Source organism: Stomoxys calcitrans, chromosome 2, assembly GCF_963082655.1.
Source record: "Stomoxys calcitrans chromosome 2, idStoCalc2.1, whole genome shotgun sequence".
Taxonomy (NCBI): domain Eukaryota; kingdom Metazoa; phylum Arthropoda; class Insecta; order Diptera; family Muscidae; genus Stomoxys; species Stomoxys calcitrans.
The window spans coordinates 209,386,210-209,408,627 of record NC_081553.1 but is presented as its reverse complement, the minus strand read 5'-3'; the positions used below and the strand labels follow the sequence as shown (position 1 = coordinate 209,408,627).

General features: G+C 35.9%; 1 protein-coding gene across 5 annotated transcripts in view; it reads left to right on the top strand.

The window, feature by feature from the left end:
* LOC106084710 (aquaporin) overlaps positions 1-21,282 on the top strand; it is a 225,974-nt gene extending 204,692 nt beyond the window's left edge. For 4 of the 5 annotated variants that reach the window (XM_059363848.1, XM_013248594.2, XM_013248592.2 and 1 more), the window contains exons 2-3: positions 20,228-20,792; positions 20,859-21,282. In XM_059363848.1, the coding sequence (XP_059219831.1) occupies positions 20,259-20,792; positions 20,859-21,071 (747 nt within the window). In that variant the 5' untranslated portion in view covers positions 20,228-20,258 and the 3' untranslated portion in view covers positions 21,072-21,282. Of the gene's footprint in view, positions 1-15,638; positions 15,783-20,227; positions 20,793-20,858 lie in introns of those variants that run through there. The other variant, XM_013248591.2, reaches the window with a different exon arrangement.
* Positions 21,283-22,418: the final 1,136 nt, after the last annotated feature.

The window sequence follows — 22,418 nt, the reverse complement described above, 5'->3', positions numbered from 1 at the left end:
AAAAAATCCACGTTTAATGGGTCTAAAATATTAAATCGGGAAGTTGGTATATATGGCATTAATGGGGAATATTTTGAAAACAATAAAGCGATTTTCGATAATTAATGTGTTCTCTAATCCCAAAATATAAAAGGCAACCCTCGTACTTAACACATTTGTTTTATGTCGTAGAAGATGTCATAGTACAAAATGTCAACCAAATCAGATAATAATTGCGCTCTCCAGAGGCTCAAGAAATATAATTTGAAAATCGGTTTATATGGGAGTTACATCTAAACATGGACCGATATCGAACGTTTACAATCCCAGCTGACCTCCACTAATAGGGGGTATTTGTGCAAAAGGGGGTATTTGTGCAAAAGCGCCTAGCTTGAAGTGCTTACCACAGACAGACGAACAGACCGACAGACTTCTTGAGTCTCAGGGCGTTTGGGGGTGCCTCACCCAAAAATCCTACAAGCAGATATATAGTCCGATATTGTACCGGTTGGTCCATATGCCCGTTTAGGGGGTTTGTGTTGGGCGGCCCTCCTGACACTTTGCGTCAATTTTTAATAACTTTAATTTTATGACTTTTTCATAACTTTCTTTTAAGTCCCATATTGAGCGATTGGTTTATATGCCAGCTTTAAAGAGGTTTTGGGGAGGAGTGTGTCAAAAAAATTCGCATATATCTGGCCACCCATCTCTGATATAACTCGGATGCACTGCAATATAAAGGGATTCTTGGTCTTCTTTTTAGGCCATATTAAAAGGACCCCGAAGAAATGCTTGGCCTGAGAATTTTAAATCCTTTGTGGGGGTTTGTTCTGCTGACCTACTACAATCACCCTCACTTTGAACATTCCACCCCTCCAGATTGGCTGTTGTTTAGTGTATTCTGCACTATGACTGCTATTAAGATTTTTCCTATCTGGCTGAAACTATGTATCTTGAACTCCCGATTTTACTTCTCCAGCATCTAATTTTGTCTTGAGCCTCATTCACTTCTTGTACACTTTGTGGTGGTGGGTATCGAAGGTTCGGCCTGAACGATTACATCGCGATTTTTACTTATTCTGATTGTGAAGTTCTTTTTTAAGCATACGCATTTCGTTTGCACTTTTCTATCATTACTATTGAAATGTATGGTTGTCACAAAACTCCGTTGTTTATAAGCTCCCAATGAATCCGGTTAAAACCAATTACGACGGGCGCCTTTGAATTTTCCCGCTAAGGGAAATTACCCAGCTGTCAATTATTATAATTCGCATACCATTTAATGTATTTATCATTCCATATCATTTATACTGGTTCTAAAATCAAAAATTTCTATCAGCCGGGTATTAAACTTGTCATCGCAAAATGTGTAATTGAATTTTAAACTGAGGTATTTAGGACTTAATTAAGGATTATGAAGAAGTAAAAAAAAACGGAAAAAATTAATGTCATTTTAAGATCTTAGACATTTATTTAGATGTTTTAAAACATAAAGAGAGAGAGATGATATTCGGTCATAGAAGAACTTGCAAAGTGTAGATCATTGTGGTATGAAGTGTCATCTTTTTGTATATTTAACCAACACGCAGGGGTTGTCCCCTATGCATCCAGTGGAATGCGTTGGCGAATGGAAAATCAGGAGTCTGAATGGGGAAAGAGGGAGTAGTGTTTATTCACATTTCTTTTCAGTTTTTGGAGGTCATAAGTAGTGGGAAAGATATTTGCCGGATTCCAGATTTGTATTGTTCGGGCAAAAAACTAGTTTTTTCGGTAACGCAGGGTTCGACCAACTGGCCAATTGATTATGTTCCGGTATTCATTCCTAGAAAATCTTGTGTCTCCGGCGAAACTCCCTACTTCAGGGATAACAAGACGTATATATCGGAGCAAATATCACGAAAGTATCGATAAAATGCTGCCTACGTTCCGGCGGGAAACAAAGAGTTGGATACTCTACCATCGTCGATCAAGAACATAGCTCTCCTCTGAACCCAGTCAAGTACCTTCAAGGAGAATTTTGGAGCACCCTGCCATACATGGGAGTTATATTCCATCTTAAGCCTGATGTAGATTGAGTCTTGAGTCTTTTAAGTGATTTGTCATATTTCTGTTGGACCTTGATAATACCAGGTCTTAAGCTACAAATCCCAACTATCTCTTCCACAAATTTTTCCAATCTCTAACATAATATGTTCGATATTATTGTGTCGGATAAAAGGAGACCTTATGGTGTTTAAGGCAGGCAACTGCCGTATTGGCTTAATCCTGCAGAGCTCTTAACCCCAGGTGAATACGATGCGTCTATCAACGCCCCCCCTCCCATTGCCTAGGATATGTATGAGTACAAATTCCATCCCACGTTGTCTGGACGTGTTCTCCCCCTTGGTTAGGAGCGGAGCACTATCCACAACTCCTTCTGATCTATGGGTCACGGCACCCGGTTTCAATGCAACTCCACATCGAACTTGCGCTTTCCTGCGATTTGGGTCCAAACCACAGCTACCACCTTACTCCCCACTGAGGCCTCACCATAGTCGGGCTGGGATCGAAATCCCAGGGGCTCCCGACTCCCGGATTAAGGACACCGGTTAGACTTCGTAGCCGCAGCTACTACCAGCTGAACCCCAAACAGTTCCGGACTGGTCCCCTGAAGTGAAAACCGCCAAAGCCTTTTCCATGACTCCCATCACCCCCAAGATTAAACATGGTCGTCAACAAAGCGTACTAAACCCCAATGCGGATCTAAACGGACAAAATACCCAACACGGGCAAGAACCCATAACGGACAAAAAAAGATCAAGCACACAAAAACGGACAAAAATCAAGAGTAAAACCATCGGACGACTTCACCAGAGACCCATCACCGCTAATCTAACATCCTTCTCCTATCAAAGACCGCTCTCGAAAACGTCGCAAAGCCCAACAAGGCCCTACTCAAATCCCACACCTCCTCTTCTTAGGATATACTCACAGTGCCTAAGTTCCAGAGGTCCGAAAAATACACGCACTCAGTCAGTAAATCCACCACGTCCTCAACCACATCCCCGTTGGTAGGACAACCTGAAAAAGGTCAAGCACAAAAAAACGGACAAAACATCAACCCATAACGGACAAAAAAAGGTCAAGCACACAAAAACGGACAAAAACCAAGAGCAAAACCATCGGACGACTTCACCAGAGCCCCATCACCGCTAACCTAACATCCCAACAAGGTCCTGCTCAAATCCCACACCTCTTCTTCTTAGGATATACTCACAGTGCCTAAGTTCCTGAGGTCCGAAAAGTACAGGCACTCAGTCAGTAAATGCACCACTTCCTCAACCACATCCCCGCTGGCAGGACAACCAGCAGTCGACGCCAGGCCCCTCGTATACAAAAATGGATTGAGAGTGCCAACAACACCTCTCCATAGGATATACTCATAGCGCCTAAGTCCCTGATGTCCGAATAGTACGAGCACTCAGTCAGTATGTGCTCCACGTCCTCAACCGCTCGCAAAGGTGGCCAACCTCACAAACTTCTCAGAGTCCTACAAGGCCCTGCTCAAATCCCACACCTCCCCTCCATAGGATATACCCATAGCGCATAAGTCCCTGAGAATAGAATAATACGGGCACTCAGTCAGTATGTGTACCACGTCCTCAACCACACCCTTGCAGGCAGGACAACCTGCAGTCGACGCCAGGCCCCTCTTACACAAAATGCATTGAGAGAGCCATGTGCTGTCAGTAAAAACCCAGGACTCAAGCCAAATCCAAAAAGATCAGATTTTGCCATGTCCTCGTTGGCTTTGGTTTGAGTCTTGGGTTTTTACTGACAGGACATGACACTCTCAATGCATTTTTGTATAAGAGCGACCTGGCTTCGACTGCAGGTTGTCCGGCCTGCGTGGGTGTGGTTGAGGACGTGTAGCACATACTGACTGAGTGCTCGCACTATTCGGACCTCAGAGACTTAGGTGCTATGGGTATATCCTATGGAGAGTGGGTGTGAGATTTGAGCAGGGTCTTGTTGGACCTTTTGCGAGGTTGGCTACCATGCGAGGGCAGTCTTTGGTAGGAGAAAGATGTTAGGTTAGCGGAAATAGGCCTTTTACTGAGGTCATCTGATGGTTTGTACAGTACGAACGTCGCGTTCCCAATGAATCGAAAGGTAATCCGTCCATTGTCACTGTCATTCCAACGTGTGCTCCACCTATCATAAAGGCTCTCCAAAATGTGTGCCTTAAGCCGCCTAAAATCCCCATTCGCCAGATCCGGATCAGGAAGCCAATCCCTTTCAGCAACATAAAAAGGAGACCATATATCTCCACAATATTTGGCTCATACTGGTTTGTCTTTTTTGTCTACGAGAGATCCAGGCGATCACGGAATGCCTGAGGTGGTGTAGTTCTAAGGTAATGGGAGAATGGATTGAGGGTGGGTGCAGCCATCGCGGTATAATCGAGGCGACGATAGGAAACCTGAAAGTAAGGGAAGAGATTTCCGATCGGATACCTGAGATGAACCTTGAGGTCGAGTGCGAGGCACTGCTGCCAGCGGCACACTCTAGGATTGGCAGAACCCTAGAATTACTATCTGGAAGATTAAAGTTAGAGGACAGAGTGGGCCTGGGGGTCTACGAGAGATCCAGGCAATCGCGGAATGCCTGAGGTGGTGTGGTGCTAAGGCGATGGGAGAATGGAATGAGGGTGGGTGCAGCCATCGCGGTATAATCGAGGCGACGATAGGAACCCTGAAAGTAAGGGAAGAGATTCCCGATGGGATACCTGAGATGAATGTTAAGGTCGAGTGCGAGACACTGCTGCCAGTGGCACAGTCTAGGATTGACGGAACCCTAGTATTGCCATCTGGAAGATTAAAGTTAGAGGACAGAGTGGGCCTGGGGGTCTACGAGAGATCCAGGCGATCACGGAATGGGAGGATGTCGAGTGTGAACATCTTTACGGACAATAATATGAGGGCAATAACAACCAGGACGGCGAGGCCATGAACAGTCTTGCAGTGCAAGAAGGAGATTTCCCTGAGAATGGTAAAATCCGCATCGTTTGGGTGCCGGGCCGTAACGGAGTAAGGGGGGATGAAAGGGCAGATGATTTGGCGGTGAAAGCCAGAGGACTGCCGTCCATAAACTTGATTAACCCGAATTCTTTCGGGTCGACGCAGTCCGAGTTAAGAGCGTAGGCGATGAATGCGCATGCAACTCTGTGAAACAGCGAAAAGGTCGGTATGACGGCGAAAATCCTATAGGGGGGATTTAGATCATGAGAAGACGAGGCTATTACTGAAAGAAAGTAAGAAGGAGGTTGGTATAACTATTGGTATCATAACGGGACACATAGGACTACGAGCTCACTTATGTAAAATGGGTGTGGTGTAGGGCATGTGGGGAAGATGATGAGAGGTTTGAACATTTCCTTTGTCATTGCCCGGCTTTCGCATCTAACAGATACCGGCACTTAGGTGGGGATACAATACCAGTCATGAACCATCTTAGGGGCGTGGCAGGGAAAACAGTTAAGGATTTTGTACGGAATTCCTAGCATAGATTTTCTTTTTTGTGTTTAGTTTTTAGTGTTTAGAGCGCACAACAAACCGATTACTGGCATAGGTGAATGTAGTGTAGTGTAGTGACATGGGACATATTAATATCCGCACCCTCTTTTCAACCTAACCTAACCTTGTTGCCTTGAATTTGAAATAATTTGGCTAGCCAGCCATCACATGATACTGCTGCCTTTTTATATGTTTAATAACATTATCCGGAGGCCACCGTAGCGCAGAGGTTAGCATGTGTGCCTATGACGCTGAACGCACGGGTTCGAATCCTGGAGAGACCATCAGAAACAATTTTCAGTGGTGGTTTCCCTTCTTAATGCTGGCAACATTTTTGAGGTACTATGCCATGTAAAACTTCTCTCCAAAGAGGTGTCGCACTGCGGTACACCGTTCGGACTCGGCTAAAAAACGAAGGCCCCTTATCATTGAGCTTAAACTTGAATCGGACTGCACTCATTGATATGTGAGAAGTTTGACCACGTTCCTTAGTGGAATGTTCATGGGCAAAATTTGCAATTTGCAACATCATCAAGATCCGGGTTCGAAGTATTCACGTCACCGCTTCTTCATTATTACAACAGTTCCAAAAAATCTTCTTAAAGTATTGAATATACAGGGTGGCTGATGAATATTGCTACAATGATGAATATTGCTACATTTTTTTTTCGGTGTATGGAATACATTTTTCTTTTATTCATGTTAAATTAAATTATTAAATTAATTATTAAATTATTATTAATTAAATTAATTAATTAATTAATTAAATTAATTATTAAATTATTATTATTAAATAGAAAAAAAGTTATTACATTTTTTTTTGGTAGCGGCTTTCATCAGCCTTGCATTTTGCATTTTTAAAACTTTTCCACTTTATTGAAGATTCTATTAACAAAAAACAAATTTTGTAGAATTATATTTTCTTGTTGGCATTTAAACACTTGAACAAAATTTCTATACGTAAAAATAATGTCAAGAGATACTTGACGCGAAGGCAAGCAATCCTTATCATAAATATTAAATAGCTTGTTATTCATTCGTTGATTATTATTAGACTGAAATACATAGTAATCAAAATGTTTATAATATTAGCAATTTATATTAAAATAATAGAAAATAAAAGCGAACTAAAGCATGTGTCTGTTTAGAAATTTTCTGGTAGATAATAAGGAAAATTTGTCTACTTGAGTTAAATTTTGCAGTTAATGGAATAGAATAAATTCTTTGTTTTATTATATGGACACGTGTGTGGGTCTTTAAATTAAACCAAATGTGATTTACATATCTCTGAGATGAATGGTTGTATTTAAACTACTGGAAGTTTGATTCGAAGTACTTTAGGTACGATCCAAATTAGGCAAACAAAGAATATTGAATAAGAACTGTTTTGCTATTGGAGCTATATCAAGTTACAGTCCGATTCGAACCATACATGAATGCCGAACACTGTAGAAGTCATTGTGTAATATTTCAGTTCTTTCGGATAAGAATTGCGCTTGTAGGGGCTCACAAAGCAAAATCGGGAGCACGGTTTATATGGGAGCTGTATCAAGCTATTGTTCGATTCAGACCATATTAGACACGTCTGCTGAAAGTCATGAGAGAAGCCGTTGTTCAAAATTTCTGCCAAATCGGATTACAATTGCGCCCTCTAGAGGCTCAAGAAGTCAAGACCGCAGATCGGTTCATATGGCAGCTATATTAGGTTATGTACCGATTTGGGCCATACTTAGCAAAGTTATTAGAAGTCATAACGGAACATCTCATGCAAAATTTCAGCCAAATCGGATGAGAATTGCGCGCTCTATTGGCTCAAGAAGTCAAGATCCAAGATCGGTTTATATGGCAGCTATACAAGACTATGAATCAATTTGAATCATACTTAACACAGTTGTTAGAAGTGATACCAAAACACTACGTGCAAAATTTAAGTCAAATCGGACGAGCATTGCGACCTCTAGAGGCTCAAGAAGACCAGATCCCAGATCGTTTTATATGGCAGCTATATCAGGTTATGTACCGATTTGCGTCATACTATGCACAGTTGTTGGAAGTCATAACAAAACATGTCACACAAAATTTCAGTCATATCGGACAAGAATTGCGCCCTCTAGAGGCTCAAGAAAACCAGACCGAAGATCGGTTTATATGGCAGCTATATCAGGTTATGTACCGATTTGCACCATACTAAGCTCAGCTGTTGGAAGTCATAACAAAAAACCTCATGCAAAATTTCAGCCAAATCGGATGAAAATTGCGCGCTTTTTTGGCTCAAGAAGTCAAGATCCAAGATCGGTTTATATGATAGCTATACAAGATTATGAACCGATTTGAACCATACTTAACACAGTTGTTAAAGTGATACCAAAATACTACATGCAAAATTTCAGTCAAATCGAACGAGCATTGCGCCCTATAGAGGCTCAAGAAGACCAGAACCCAGATCGGCTTATATGACACCTATATCAAAACAGAACCGATTTGGCCCATTGACGGTCCCAACCTACACTAATAAAAAGTATTTGTGCAAAATTTCAAGCGGCTAGCTTTACTCCTTCGAAAGTTAGCGTGCTTTCGATAGACAGACGGACGGACGGTGGAGGGAATAACAACTAAAACCATGCTAAGTTCGGCGGGCCAAATATTGGGAACCCACCACCATGGATTCTACTAAAAATGTATACAAAATAAATTTAGTTGAAGGGCATAATTTTATTCTAGATACCAAACTTCTGTCAAACCAGCCAAAACAAAAGCTTCTAGGAACCAAGGAAGGATAATTAAGAGACCGATTTATATGGGAGCTATACCAGGTTATTGACCCATTTGCAGCGTACTCAGCACAGTTGATGGAAATCATAAAAGAACACCACATGCAAAATTTCAGCCAAGTCGGATGAAAATTGCGGCTCCGAGCGGCTCAAAAAGTCAAATCGGGAGATTGGTTTATATGGGAGCTGAATCAGGTTAGGACCGATTTGGTCTGTACTTAGTACACCAACGACCTATGTATATCAATATTAAGTATACGTGTTCGACCGCTATCGTGATTTCTACAGACGGACGGACATGGCTAGATCGATTTAGATTGTCAAGTCGATCAATAACATATATACTTTACAGGGTCTTGGGTCAATATTTCGAGATGTTACAAACGGAATGACTAGATTTTTGTGTGTTTGTTTGTTTGTCGGTTTGTTTGTTTGTTCCGTTTGGACTCAAAAACGAGATTACCTTGAAATTTTCCCAGATTGTGTAGGTTGGTCTGGAAGGAAATATAGGCTATATAAATTTTTGATATTAGACGGGGGCGGACTCTCCCCCTTACGCCAAAAGTACTACTCAAAAATAAAAGTGGACCGATTGGGACAGTATTAGACTCAAATGAAAGGTATTCAGGAGTAGAAAACGAGTTTCATATTAAAAATTGGTTCCACGTAACTGGGGGCCGCCCCAACCCCAAAACCCCCTGAGATAGGTTTTTTGGACGATCATGACAATATGGATATCAAATGAAAGGTATTGGAGAGTAGAATACGAATATGGTATTAAAATTTGAGTCTAAGTACCTATTGGGCAGCCCAAACCCTAAAATTTCCCCAAACAGTCATTTTGGGCGTTCATGTCAATATGGGCCTCAAATGAATGATATTTGGGAGTAGGTTACGAATCTGGCATACAAAATCATATCGAAGTATAGGGGGTGACCCCAACCCCCAAAAACATTTTTAAATGGGCATATGACCCATCATGACTATATGGGACTCGGTTTATTTTTTTGTTCCGTAGAATCAAAAAAGGCTGAACCAATTTTCTTAAAATTTTCACAGATTGTGTAAGTTTGCCTGAAAGGAAGCGTGGGCTATATAATAATTAGATTTAGATATTAGGGAGGAGGTCCCTCCCTCCTACCCCAACAACGCCATCCAAAACCAAAAGTGGACCAATAGGCAAAATATGGGTATCAAATGAAAGGTATTGGAGACCAGAAAGTGAATATTGGATTAAAATTTGGGTCCAAGTACCCAGCGGGCCTCCCAATCCAAAAACTCCTATAAACAGATATATTAGACATTCATGTCAATATGGGCCTTAAATGAAAAGTATTCGACAATAGATTACAAAAAATAGGGCATAAAAAAGCCCCTACCCTTAGTACCCTCGAATGGGCATATTACCCGACCATGTCTATATGGGACTCAAATGAAAGGCATTTGGGAGTAGATTACGAATATGACATTAAAATTTGAGTTTAAGTCTAGGTTGCGCTTTGTTTTCCAAAACTAACTAAGTCAAATAGGTTGATTGACCCGTTATGAAAATATGGGACTTAAATGAAAGGTGTTTGAGAGTAGAAAACGAATTCGATATTCAATTTTGGAGCCAAATGTTTGGGGATACGCCCTAAAGCGCCCCCTAAACTGAACTTAATTTCCGATTATGGCAATATGGAGCTCAAATCCACGGTATTTGGAAGTAAAAAACGAATTTGATATCTATTTTCATGGCAAAATGCCGGGCGAAGTGTCCCAACCCTAAATGATATTAGAAAGCTAAAGAAGGCGCTGAGGAGCGGGCCCTAGTAATACTATTGGGTTGCCCAAAAAGTAATTGCGGATTTTTTAAAAGAAAGTAAATGCATTTTTAATAATACTTAGAATGAACTTTAATCAAATATGCTTTTTTTACACTTTTTTTCTGAAGCAAGCTAAAAGTAACAGCTGATAACTGACAGAAGAAAGAACGCAATTACAGAGTCACAAGCTGTGAAAAAATTTCTCAACGCCGACTATATGAAAAATCCGCAATTACTTTTTGGGCAACCCAATATAAGAGGAATTACAATATACAAAAATTCCTTTGACAAAAATGCCATCACCTTGTATAAAATACAGTAAAATATGTATGTTCCCCCTGTTTTGTTTCTTTAAACTGTGGGCACAAAATTCCTTATACGCACTTGACGTGTCCTCAATTGATTTTTGTCAAATATTTCAATTTTTTTGTAAAAAAATACACAGAATTTACATTCAATTAAGTTGCAATTCTTGTTGAGTTTGCATTGTTGTTTGTTTTTAAAATTCACTTTAATAATTCATACGATACGCACTTCGTATCGCATGGCTGTGAACGCGTATATGAAAATAATTATCAACGTTGCACTGATTCTGATTAAATCGTACCATGACATGCAGACGATATTGACGCACTTCATTCTGCTGATGGTGTCGTTCAATGGGTAGGTAGTTTTTGATGGCAATATTCCAACATTTCATATGGAGTGGCCTCCATGGTTCTTCATAAATATATGGAGCCCATCAATCAATTTTGCATATGATTTTTATTTGTTTTCCCACTTTCGATTTCTTCTGGGGGTTTTTGCATTGAAGTACAACTCTTGTCTTTGCTGTATGACACCAGCACTTGTTGCGTGTTGTCATCGATAGTAGGGTCTTGATGGAAATATTGTGCAATGCAGGCGCAATAATAGTACAGTAATTGACGTTATTAATTGAACTTAGTTTTCTGTCATGATGATATCTTATCAAAACGTTTGTTTTTTTTTGGGTCAGTGACTTTAAAAAAAAAGAATACCCTTTTACAGCCCAATCTAGCTCATCAATAAATTGTTTATTAGTAGTTGAGGAATTTGCCCAGAAAGGGACTTTGTGGCCTCAAGGTAACTATGATAGCCAACTGTTGTCCATTCGTTCACAAAACATATTGCATTTTTATAGTTGATTAAATATTAATACCAGCAAACCCTGCTCTTAATTACTGGCAAATATATCTTCTTTTTTTGTATGTCACATTTGGCTAAATAAACATTTATTGGCAAATATATCACAAATGCCAGCTACATGCGTTTCAGCTGTTACATATTTACGCACCTAATTGCCTTAAGTGCTTCAAATAATCAGAAGCGATCGTCACGATTAGATAATCATTTGACAAAGTTCCGCCTATCACATCAACAGACTAGCCATATCGATTCATTATAGATATACACACAGTAACCTATGGACAGACATCAAGACACTAGAACAGAATTACAGTCGGTCAATGTTTAAATATTTGCTCTAGTTGGCACACAAATTATTTGAATGCCATCTAGAAGCACCTCAATTTCCACGGCATTGCCATTACCATAATGATGACGTATCGGGTTGATTAAATGTGGCTCTTCTAATATCGCTTAGTGGTGACGTGGTAGCCAATCGGTTGGTGCAGATAACGTAAACATTATTTGGACCTTGTCCCTTGTTGCTCATGAATTTTATAATGAATTGTTTCTTTGTATCGAACTGATGAGTTTGATATCAAACATGTTGCAGTAAATGGTACAGTTAGAGAAAATAATTTTATTTAACAAAAGTTTGATGGAATAAAATAATATAAAAAAAATAAAATAAAAAAAAATAAAATAAATAAATAAAAATAAAATAAAATACAATAAAATAAAATAAAATAAAATAAAATAAAATAAACTAAAATAAAATAAAATAAAATAAAATAAAATAAAATAAAATAAACTAAAATAAAATAAAATAAAATAAAATAAAATAAAATAAAATAAAATAAAATAAAATAAAATAAAATAAAATAAAATAAAATAAAATAAAATAAAATAAAATAAAATAAAATAAAATAAAATAAAATAAAATAAAATAAAATAAAATAAAATAATATAAAATAAAATAAAATAAAATAAAATACAATAAAATAAAATAAAATAAAATAAAATAAAATAAAATAAGATAAAATTAAATAAAATAAAATAAAATAAAATAAAATGAAATGAAATAAAATAAAATAAAATAAAATAAAATAAAATAAAATAAAATAAAATAAAATAAAATAAAATAAAATAAAATAAAATAAAATAAAATAAAATAAAATAAAATAAAATACAATAAAATAAAATAAAATAATATAAAATGAAATAAAATAAAATAAAATAAAATAAAATGAAATAAAATATAATAAAATAAAATAAAATAAAATAAAATAAAATAAAATAAAATAAAAAAATAAAACAAAATAAAATAAAATAAATAAAATAAAATAAAGTAAAATAAAATAAAATAAAATAAAATAAAATAAAATAAAATAAAATAAAATAAAATAAAATAAAATAAAATAAAATAAAATAAAATAAAATAAAATAAAATAAAATAAAATAAAATAAAATAAAATAAAATAATATAAAATGAAATAAAATAAAATAAAATAAAATAAAATAAAATAAAATAAAATAAAATAAAATAAAATAAAATAAAATAAAATAATATAAAATGAAATAAAATAAAATAAAATAAAATAAAATAAAATAAAATAAAATAAAATAAAATAAAATAAAATAAAATAAAATAAAATAAAATAAAATAAAATAAAATAAAATAAAATAAAATGAAATAAAATAAAATAAAATGAAATAAAATAATTAAAAAAAAATATTTAATTATTTTACATATAAAATTGAATTTTCACAGATTGTGTAGGTTGGTCTGGAAGTAAACATAGGCTATATAATTTTTTGATATCGGGAGGGCGGCGGACCTTCCCCCTTACCACAAAAGTCCTACCCAAAAATAAAAGTGGACCGATCGGGGCAATATGGAATTCAATTGAAAGGTATTCAAGAGGAGAGTACGAATTTCATAATAAAGGTTGGATCCAAGTACCTGGGAGGCCGCCCCAGCTCCAAAACCCCAAAAAAATAGGTTTATTTGACGATCGTGACAATATGGGACTCAAACGAAAGGTATTCGGGAGTAGATTACGAATATGGTCAGGAAGAAGAAATAATTTGTTGATATCGAAAGGGGGCGGACCCTTCCCGTTACCCCAAAAATACCACCCAAAATCACAAGTGGACCGATAAAGACAATATGGATATCAAATGAAAGGTATTAAAGAGTAGAATGCGAATATGGTACCCAGGAAGTCGCCCCAAACACCAAAATGTTTAAAAACAGACAAATTGGTCGTCCATATCAATATGGGGTTTAAATGAAAGGTATTCGGGAGTACATTACGAATCTGGCATACAAAATCAGATCGAAGTGTAGGGGGTCACCCCACCCCCCAAAAACTCCCCAAATGGGCATATGACGCATCATGACTATATGAGGCTGGGGTTGTTTGTTTGTTCCGTAGAATCAAAAAAAAGGACACATAGCTAATTTTTAAATATCGGATGATGGCTGACCCTCCTTTTACACTTAAAAACGCCACCCAAAACCAAAAGAGGATTGATGGGCACAATATGGTTATCAAATGAAAGGTATTGGAGACTAGAAAATGGAAATCATATTAAATTTTGGGTCCAGGCATCCAGCGGGTCGCCCCAACCGAAAAATTCCTCTAAACAGAAATATTTGACGTTCCTATCAATATGGGACTCAAATGAAAAGTATCCGGCAGTAGATTATGGCAAATATGGCATAAAAAATTAGGTCCAAGTAATGGGAGGTCTTTCATTCTACGCCTTATGTTTCTTTTTTTAAATTCCCATTTCAGTTATTGATTAATTCTTTATGCGTTTGTTATCTACAACATTTGTCTACATTCCAGTCACTGCCATTTTTATGGCTAGCTGGCTACTTGTGTTTTTTCCAACCTGAAGTCTGAAGACCGGCAGCATGTGTTAATTGCATATAAAGTCTCTGTGATTCGACAAGTTTAAGCATTTATAATTTTTTTATGCAAATATATATCTCAATTAACATTCCTACTGGATATAACTGCATTTATTTTTTTATATGTGTGTTTGTAACGTTTTTCATGGCTTTTGTTAACGAGAAAGGTGATAATGTACGCATTTAAGTTCGTTTTGATTGAGCTAAGAAATTGCGGCAAAATAAATGAAATAATTGATTGTTGACATGACTATTTATCAGTAATTTACATTTCCGTATTATCTTTTCCTAAAGTAGAACGCATGGCACAGCAAAACAAATGGGAGAGGTGGTAAAGCCATAAATTTGGATTTGATGATTTTATTTGGAACAAAGTAGGATTAATGCAAAATTGCTTTTAAGAGAATAAATCGGATAGTTACTCCGAATTTGAAATAGGAGCCGAATTTAGGAGCTCATCTCCAAGGCTCTTCCTTTCCATAGTTAGTGGCATCTAGATTGTACCCATTTGTTTCCAAAAGTGAGATTTAACTATCGTTTTATAGCTGTTATAGTATTGTTCTAAATTTTTGGAAATTTGTAATTTTCGAAAAATGTTGGTCATTACCTCACACTTTTAATTGCGACAATTGACATTGTTTTTGCCTTACTTCAAATATTTAACCACTGTGCAACTTGACATCAATGATTATGGCTATCGATAGCAAGTGAGTTTATCTTTACAATTGATGCTATAAACATGAAAGCTATTTTTATTCAAGGGTTTACGCGTTTCCTTCAACATTTGTATGGAGTACTTAAAACCCTGATTGCCCATTAATTGAAGTGGCATATGAAAAAGTTTAGTGATATTTAGAAAAAAAGGTTTGTTTTTATTTCCAGCCCACTTAACAAAGGCATTCTCATCATGCCTATTTCTTTAACTGCTTGTGGTCTCAAATTCCAATTTTAATAAAATAATAAAATAATAAAATAAATCTCCTCCGTATGCAATAAAAGCGATTTATTAGTTGTACCATTCCAACAAAATGAAGAGGCTCTCAGCCGGCAGGCAGTTGAATGAAAGCCATGAATGAATGACCAAACAAAAAATAAAAGCCTCTCTGTACTTGGGCATGAATCAGGAAATTCTGGTATTACAGCATTTAGCTTAGCTTTTTGGCTTTAATGTCTTTTGTCCGGGATTCTATGTCGGCTGCGCATGCGTTTGTGCTAGATCGAATTGGGAGATTCAAAAGCAAGCCATGTAAAGATACCCAGTGTTGTGATATATTGTTTGTTGCAGCCCCACCACGTACCTACCACTTACCAAATACCAGAGTGAATGGTGGCCACTTGAATGCCTAGCCGTTGGCATGGCTTGAGAAGACTCTCAGTTTGAAACGCGTTCTTACGATGTGAGGAAGTAACGAATTTTCTAGCGGAAAAACTAAAATCACGATTTTTTTTTTTCAGTTGAGACTTAACGTCGGTTTGTTTGTTTTGAAAAGCTAGCATTTTCAAGTTGCTTGAGTTGTTTGAGTTTTCTTTTTTTTTGTTTCTATAATAAAATCCGGTTTTGAGAACGTTTGATTAACAACATGACTGCAGAAGACACGGTTAAAAGGTGTGGAGTTTCACCATCTGTCAAACTATTGTAACAGTGCATTAAGCTTATCCGGAAAATCTGTATAATTCTAAGTAATGTGGCTGTAAGGCTTTGATAATGGAAATGTGGCATTTAATTTAGTGGGTTGCCCAAAAAGTAATTGCGGATTTTTCATATAGTCGGCGTTGACAAATTTTTTCACAGCTTGTAACTCTGTAATTGCATTCTTTCTTCTGTCAGTTATCAGCTGTTACTTTTAGCTTGCTTTAGAAAAAAAGTGTAAAAAAAGTATATTTGATTAAAGTTCATTTTAAGTTTTATTAAAAATGCATTTACTTTCTTTTAAAAAATCCGCAATTACTTTTTGGGCAACCCATAATTCAACGATTTGGGCACTCCAATGAAATTCCAATTAAAGAAGAATTTAAAAGGGAATAAGCAATTCTAAAAAAAATGATTTTTTGTACATTTTTCAAAGAAAAACCTATTAAACAAATGATTACAAAACATTAGAATCTAGTTCTAAGGCTAGGTTTTTTTTTAATAAAAAAACAAGTAACAGCGTGCTAAGTTCGGCCGGGTGGAATCTTATATACCCTCCACCATGGATCGCATTTGTAGAGTTCTTTTCCCTGCATCTCTTCTTAGGCAAAAAAATGATATAAGAAAAGATTTGCTCTGCTATTAGGGCGATATCAAGATTTGGTCCGGTTTGGACAGTAGTTAAATTATATGTTTGAGACCTGTGTAAAATATTAGCCAATTCGAATAAGAATTGGGCCCTTTGGGGGTTCATGAAGTAAAATAGCGAGATCGATTTATATGGGAGCTGTATCAGGCTATAGACCGATTCAGGCCATAATAAACACGTATGTTGATGGCCATGAGAGGATCCGCTGTACAAAATTTCAGGCAAATGCGACGTCTAGAAGCTCAAGAAGTCCAGATCCCAGATTGGTTTATATGGCAGCTATATCAGGTTATGAACCAATTTAAACCTTATTTGGCACACTTATTGAATGTCATAATAAAATACATTTTGCAAAATTGCAGCTAAATCGGAAAGGAATTGCGCACTCCAGAAGCTCAAGAGTCAAGTTCCCATATTGGTTTATATGACAACTATATCCGGTTATGAACCGATTTGAACCATACCGTGGCAAAGTTGTTGGATAACATAACAAACTACTTCGTGCGAAATTTCATTCAAATCGGATAAGAATTGACCCCTCTAGTGGCTCAAGAAGTTATGATTCATGATCGGTTTATATGGCAGCTATATCAGGTTATTGACCGATTTGATCCTAATTTAGCACAGTTATTGGAAGCCATAGCGAAACGCGTCATGCAAAATTTCATTCCAATCGGATAAGAATTGCGCCCTCTATTGGCTCAAGAAGTCAAGACCCAAGATCGTTTTAAATGGCAGCTATATCAGGTTATATACCGATTTAAACCATACTTGGCAAAGTTGTTGGATAACATAACAAAACACGTTGTGCAAAATTTCATTCCGATCGGATAAGAATTGCGCCCTCTAGAGGCTCAAGAAGTCAAGACCCAAGATCGGTTTATATGGCAGCTATATCAAAACATGGACCGATATGGCCCATTTACAACCCCAACCGACCTGCACTAATAAAAAGTATTTGTGCAAAATTTCAAGCGCCTGGCTTTACTTCTTCGAAAGTTAGCGTGCTTTCGACAGACAGACAGACGGACATGGCTAGATCGACTTAAAATGTCATGAAGATCAACGATATATATACTTTGTGGGCTCTTAGACGCATATTTCGAGTAGTTACAAACAGAATGACGAAATTAGTATACCCCCCATCCTATGGTGGAGGGTATAAAAATGGTTAAAAAAGATAAACAAATATCGAGTTTTATTAAAAATCGATAATAAAAAAATCGACAAAAAAAATTCGATTAAAACAGATTTTTCTAAAAATTCGATAGCAATCCAAATTTTTATGAAAAGGCGATGCAAATGCAAATTTTGCCCATGAACATTCCACTAAGGAACAGGGCAAACTTCTCACATATCAATGAGTGCAGTCCGATTCAAGTTAAAGCTCAATGATAAGGGGCCTCCTTTTTATAGCCGAGTCCAAACGGTATGCCGCAGTGCGACACCTCTGGAGAGACGTTTTACATGGCATAGTACCTCACAAATGTTGCCAACATTAGGAGGGGAAAACCACAGCTGAATTTTTTTTCTGATGGTCTCGCCATGATTCGAACCCAGGCGTTCATCGTCATAGACGGATATGCTAACCTCTGCGCTACGGTGGCCGATACAAATCGATACAAATGGAATTTCTCTGAAAATTTTATATAAATCAAGTTTTTACAAAAATTCGATAAAAATCGATTTTTGGTGCAAAATTCATTGACAACTTTCTACAAAAACTCAATAAAATCGTGTTTCTGTGCCAAAGGCATCAAAGTCATATTTTTATAAAAATTCAATAACAGACAAATTGCAATAAAATTTTGAGAAAAACAGAGTTGCAATAACTTTTCGATAAAAATCGATTTATGGTGAAAGTTCGTTGGCAACTTCATTTTCATAAATAAATAGTCAAAATCGATAAAATCAAGTTTCTGTCGAATAAACAAAAAACCAAAATTCTATAAAAATTCCAAGACAAATCAATAAAAGTTCAGAAAAAGTAAATAAATAAATAACATAAAGTTGTTATGATGAAAATCGATTTTCAGTGAAATTTCTATAAAAATTTGGCAAAAATAGGGTTTCTTATAAAGTCCAATAGAGATGTTATCCCAGAAAAGACGATAACAGTATAATTTTAATAAAAAACCAAAATTTCCATAAAAATTTGATGAAATAACCAAACTTTCTATAAAAATTTGAAAAAGATCAAGTTTCTACGAAAATTCGGTTAAAATTAAAGTTTCCATAAAAATTCGATTAAAAACAACAAAAAAAAAAATCGATAAAATATCAAAATTTGTAAGAAAACTCGATAAAATATCAATTTATCATTGAAAATGAATAACATGGAATTTTTATATTGCAAATCAATTTTCATATAAAGTCCGATAGAGATGTTATCCCATGAAAAGTCAATAACAGTATAATTTTAATAAATAACCAAAATTTCGATAAACAGATTGATAACGATCGAGTTTCTATGAAAATTCGGTAAAAATCAAGTTTCCATAAAAATTCGATTAAAAACAAGTTTCTATAAAAAATCGATAAATTTGAGGAAAATCGATTCTCAGTGAAAATTCGATAAAAGTCTAATGACCAAGAAAATTCCATAAACAAAAATAAAAAAATATAACAAAAAGTTTTTATTAAACAGTTATGTTTTTCGACAAAAAATATTGAAAGCTTATCGACATTAATCGAATTTCGATTTTACGAAATATTTATCAAATTTTTTATGCAGCCTATTCCCGGAGATATTTTTTTATTTAATAACCACGATAACTAAGTGTTGATAGAAATTCGATTTTTATCGAACAAGCATGAATACACATCTTTTCGATTATTCTTTAAAAATCGAGTTTTTTTTTCAATTTACCATTGAAGATTAATAACATGGAATTTTTATGATGCTTTTTATGATGATCGATCATTTTATGATGATTGATTTTCGGTGAAATTTCTATAAAAATTCGGCAAAAATAGGTTTTCTTTCAAGGTCCTATAGAGATGTTATCCCATGAAAAGTCGATAACAGTAAATTTTAAAAAATAACCAAAATTTCGATAAAAAATTGATGAAATAACCAAAATTTCGATTAGCAGTTTGATAACGATCGAGTTTCTATGAAAATTCGGTTTCCATAAAAATTCGATTAAAAACAAGTTTCTATAAAAAATCGATAAATGTGAGGAAAATCGATTTTCGGTGAAAATTCGATGAAAGTCTAATGACCAAGAAAATTCCATAAATAAAAATTAAAAAAAAAAAATAACAAAACGTTTTTATTAACAGTTATGTTTTTCGACAAAAAATATTGAAAGCTTATCGGCATTAATCGAATTTCGATTTTATGGAATATTTATCAAATTTTTTATACAACCTATTCCCGGAGATATTTTTTTTATTTAATAACCACAATAACTAAATGTTCATTGAAATTCGATTTTTATCGAAGAAGCATGAATACACATTTTTTCGTTAAAAATCGATTTTTTTTAAATATATAAAAATTTAATTTCTTTGTCGAATTGTTTTTTTTTATCGTATATTGAAACAAATAAATTTTTTCGAATTCGATTAAAATCTAATTTTAGAAAAGGCACAAATATAAAAAATCAAAATTAGTTTAAATTTTTAATTTTTTACGACTGTATTTAATTAAAATTAAAATTTTTAATTTTTTACGACAATATTTTTATGAAATTTTGCCCACAATGGGTTAACAGCCTTAAACTAGATGTTATATACTTACTCTGCCTCTTTTTCTTTTGCTCTACAGTTGCTGTACCAAATTGCGAGAAAAGCTCAAAATGAAGCCTGCCACATTGGATAAAATCTGTTGCTTTCTGGCCGAGCTACTTGGCACAGGCATGCTGGTCTTTTTGGGCTGCATGGGCTGCGTCAGCACCGAAGACTTCCACAACAATCACTTGCAAATGACTTTGAATTTCGGTTTAGTTGTCATGGTTGTCATTCAATGCTTTGGCTGTGTTTCCGGTTCCCATTTGAATCCCACTGTGACTGTGGCTGCCTACATCTATAACATGGTTTCGGCTCCCATGGCCATCATCTATTTCTGTGGCCAAATGTTGGGTGGCTTTATTGGCTATGGTTTGTTGAAGGTCGTCTTGCCGGACAGTGTGATTAACAGCACTCCAGCTGGATTGTGTGTGACGATACCACATGCGCTCTTGACTCCAGGTCAGGGTGTTATGATTGAATTTATAATCACTGCCGTCTTGATATTGGTCTGCTGTGGTGTTTGGGATCCACGTAATGCCAAGTTCCATGACTCGGTGCCAATTCGTTTTGGCTTGGCCATTGCCTGTTTGGCCATAACAGCTGTAAGTAGACATGGACATGGTAATGTAGATTAGCAAAATTTTTGAATTTTTTTTGAATTTTTTTAGGGACCCTTCACCGGTGCCAGCATGAATCCTGCCCGTTCCTTTGGCCCTGCCTTGTGGCACTCCAATTTCACCGCACACTGGGTCTACTGGGTGGGACCCATGTCTGCTGCTGTCATTGCTGCCTTCGGTTACAAGGTTGTCTTCCGTCGCGAGGTCCAGGAAGAGCCTGTCCATCACAAATTGCGTGCCATGGAGGAAGTTCCTTTGTCATAAACCCCCCCCCCACACTAATGTCTTCTTAGCTCTGTTCCCCTCTCCCTCAGGGGGGGAGATATAAAGGAAAACAGTGTTGCCATATGATACAATTGTCCTTAGCTGTACGTGATTTAGGAAAAAAAAAACAACAACCCTGAAACCAAATATAGAATTTATTTTTTCTAAACTCTCTTTCTTATTCATTGTAAAGAAGAAGAAAAAAAAACAACACAAAAATCATGATCAACTATTTTTTAAGAATTTTCTAGTTTAGAGAGAGAAGAAAAAAGAAAAGAAAACAAACACACACCCACATACTATCATCTGAATATGTATTTTTATTAAATTTAAGTTTTCCAAAGTGCAATAAGTCTACCACTACATGAGATAATATTTTTTTTATCAAAACAAAAACACATAAAGTCTAAATTTTACATACTTTTTTGTAATTGCATTTCTTTTTGAGAAATTTTATGTTTTAATAATGAAATAAAAAAGAAAATGAGGAAATCTCTTTGATGTCAATAATGGAAAAACATTTTTATGTTTATGATTAAATTTGAGAATTATAAGTGGTCCGCACCGGTTTAGCTAAGGAAATGCAAAAGGCGGTAGGTAACGCCTATAAAACACCATACACCTACATATGGATAAGTGTTGTATGGTCTTTATCGGGGTCTAACTAGGTGACTTCAATGTTTGATATCTCAAGGGGGCGGACCCTGTCCCTTATCGTAACTTTCAAAATGGCCATATCGGAAGATGGGTGTACCGATTTAGACGAAATTTTTTTCACTTTATGATAACTCTAAAATCAGCATTTGAAAAACGTTCGGTGTAGAGCAATTTGGGGAAAACTCAGGTTGCTTTCACCCAAACGAAGATGTAGTCCGATTTGGATATATGGGTATTAAATGAAAGGGGTTTGAGAAGTTCGAATCGGATATACAAATTTGGTTCCAATTATCGTAGGGGACAAGCAAAAAAACTCCCTCAGCGGAGATGGGGGGGCGATCAATACAATATGAGGTTAAAATCAAAAGTTTTGGAAAAAAATACCAGTTTGGTATCAAGGGCAAGAGTCTAGGGCAGCTTTACTCTCAAAAAACCCCACAGCGTATTTGTGGGGTGATCGAAAATATGGGATTCAAATGTAATGAGTTTGAGGTTAGGTTAGGATAGGTTTAAATGGCAGTATACCATTAGACTCACAAAGACATTTTCTTCCAATGTGATAGCACAGGAATAGAAGAAGGAATATGACTTATATTGGATTGCCCAAAAATAGTTGCGGATTTTTCATATAGTCGGCGTTGACAAATTTTTTCACAGCTTGTGACTCTGTAATTGCATTCTTTTTTCTGT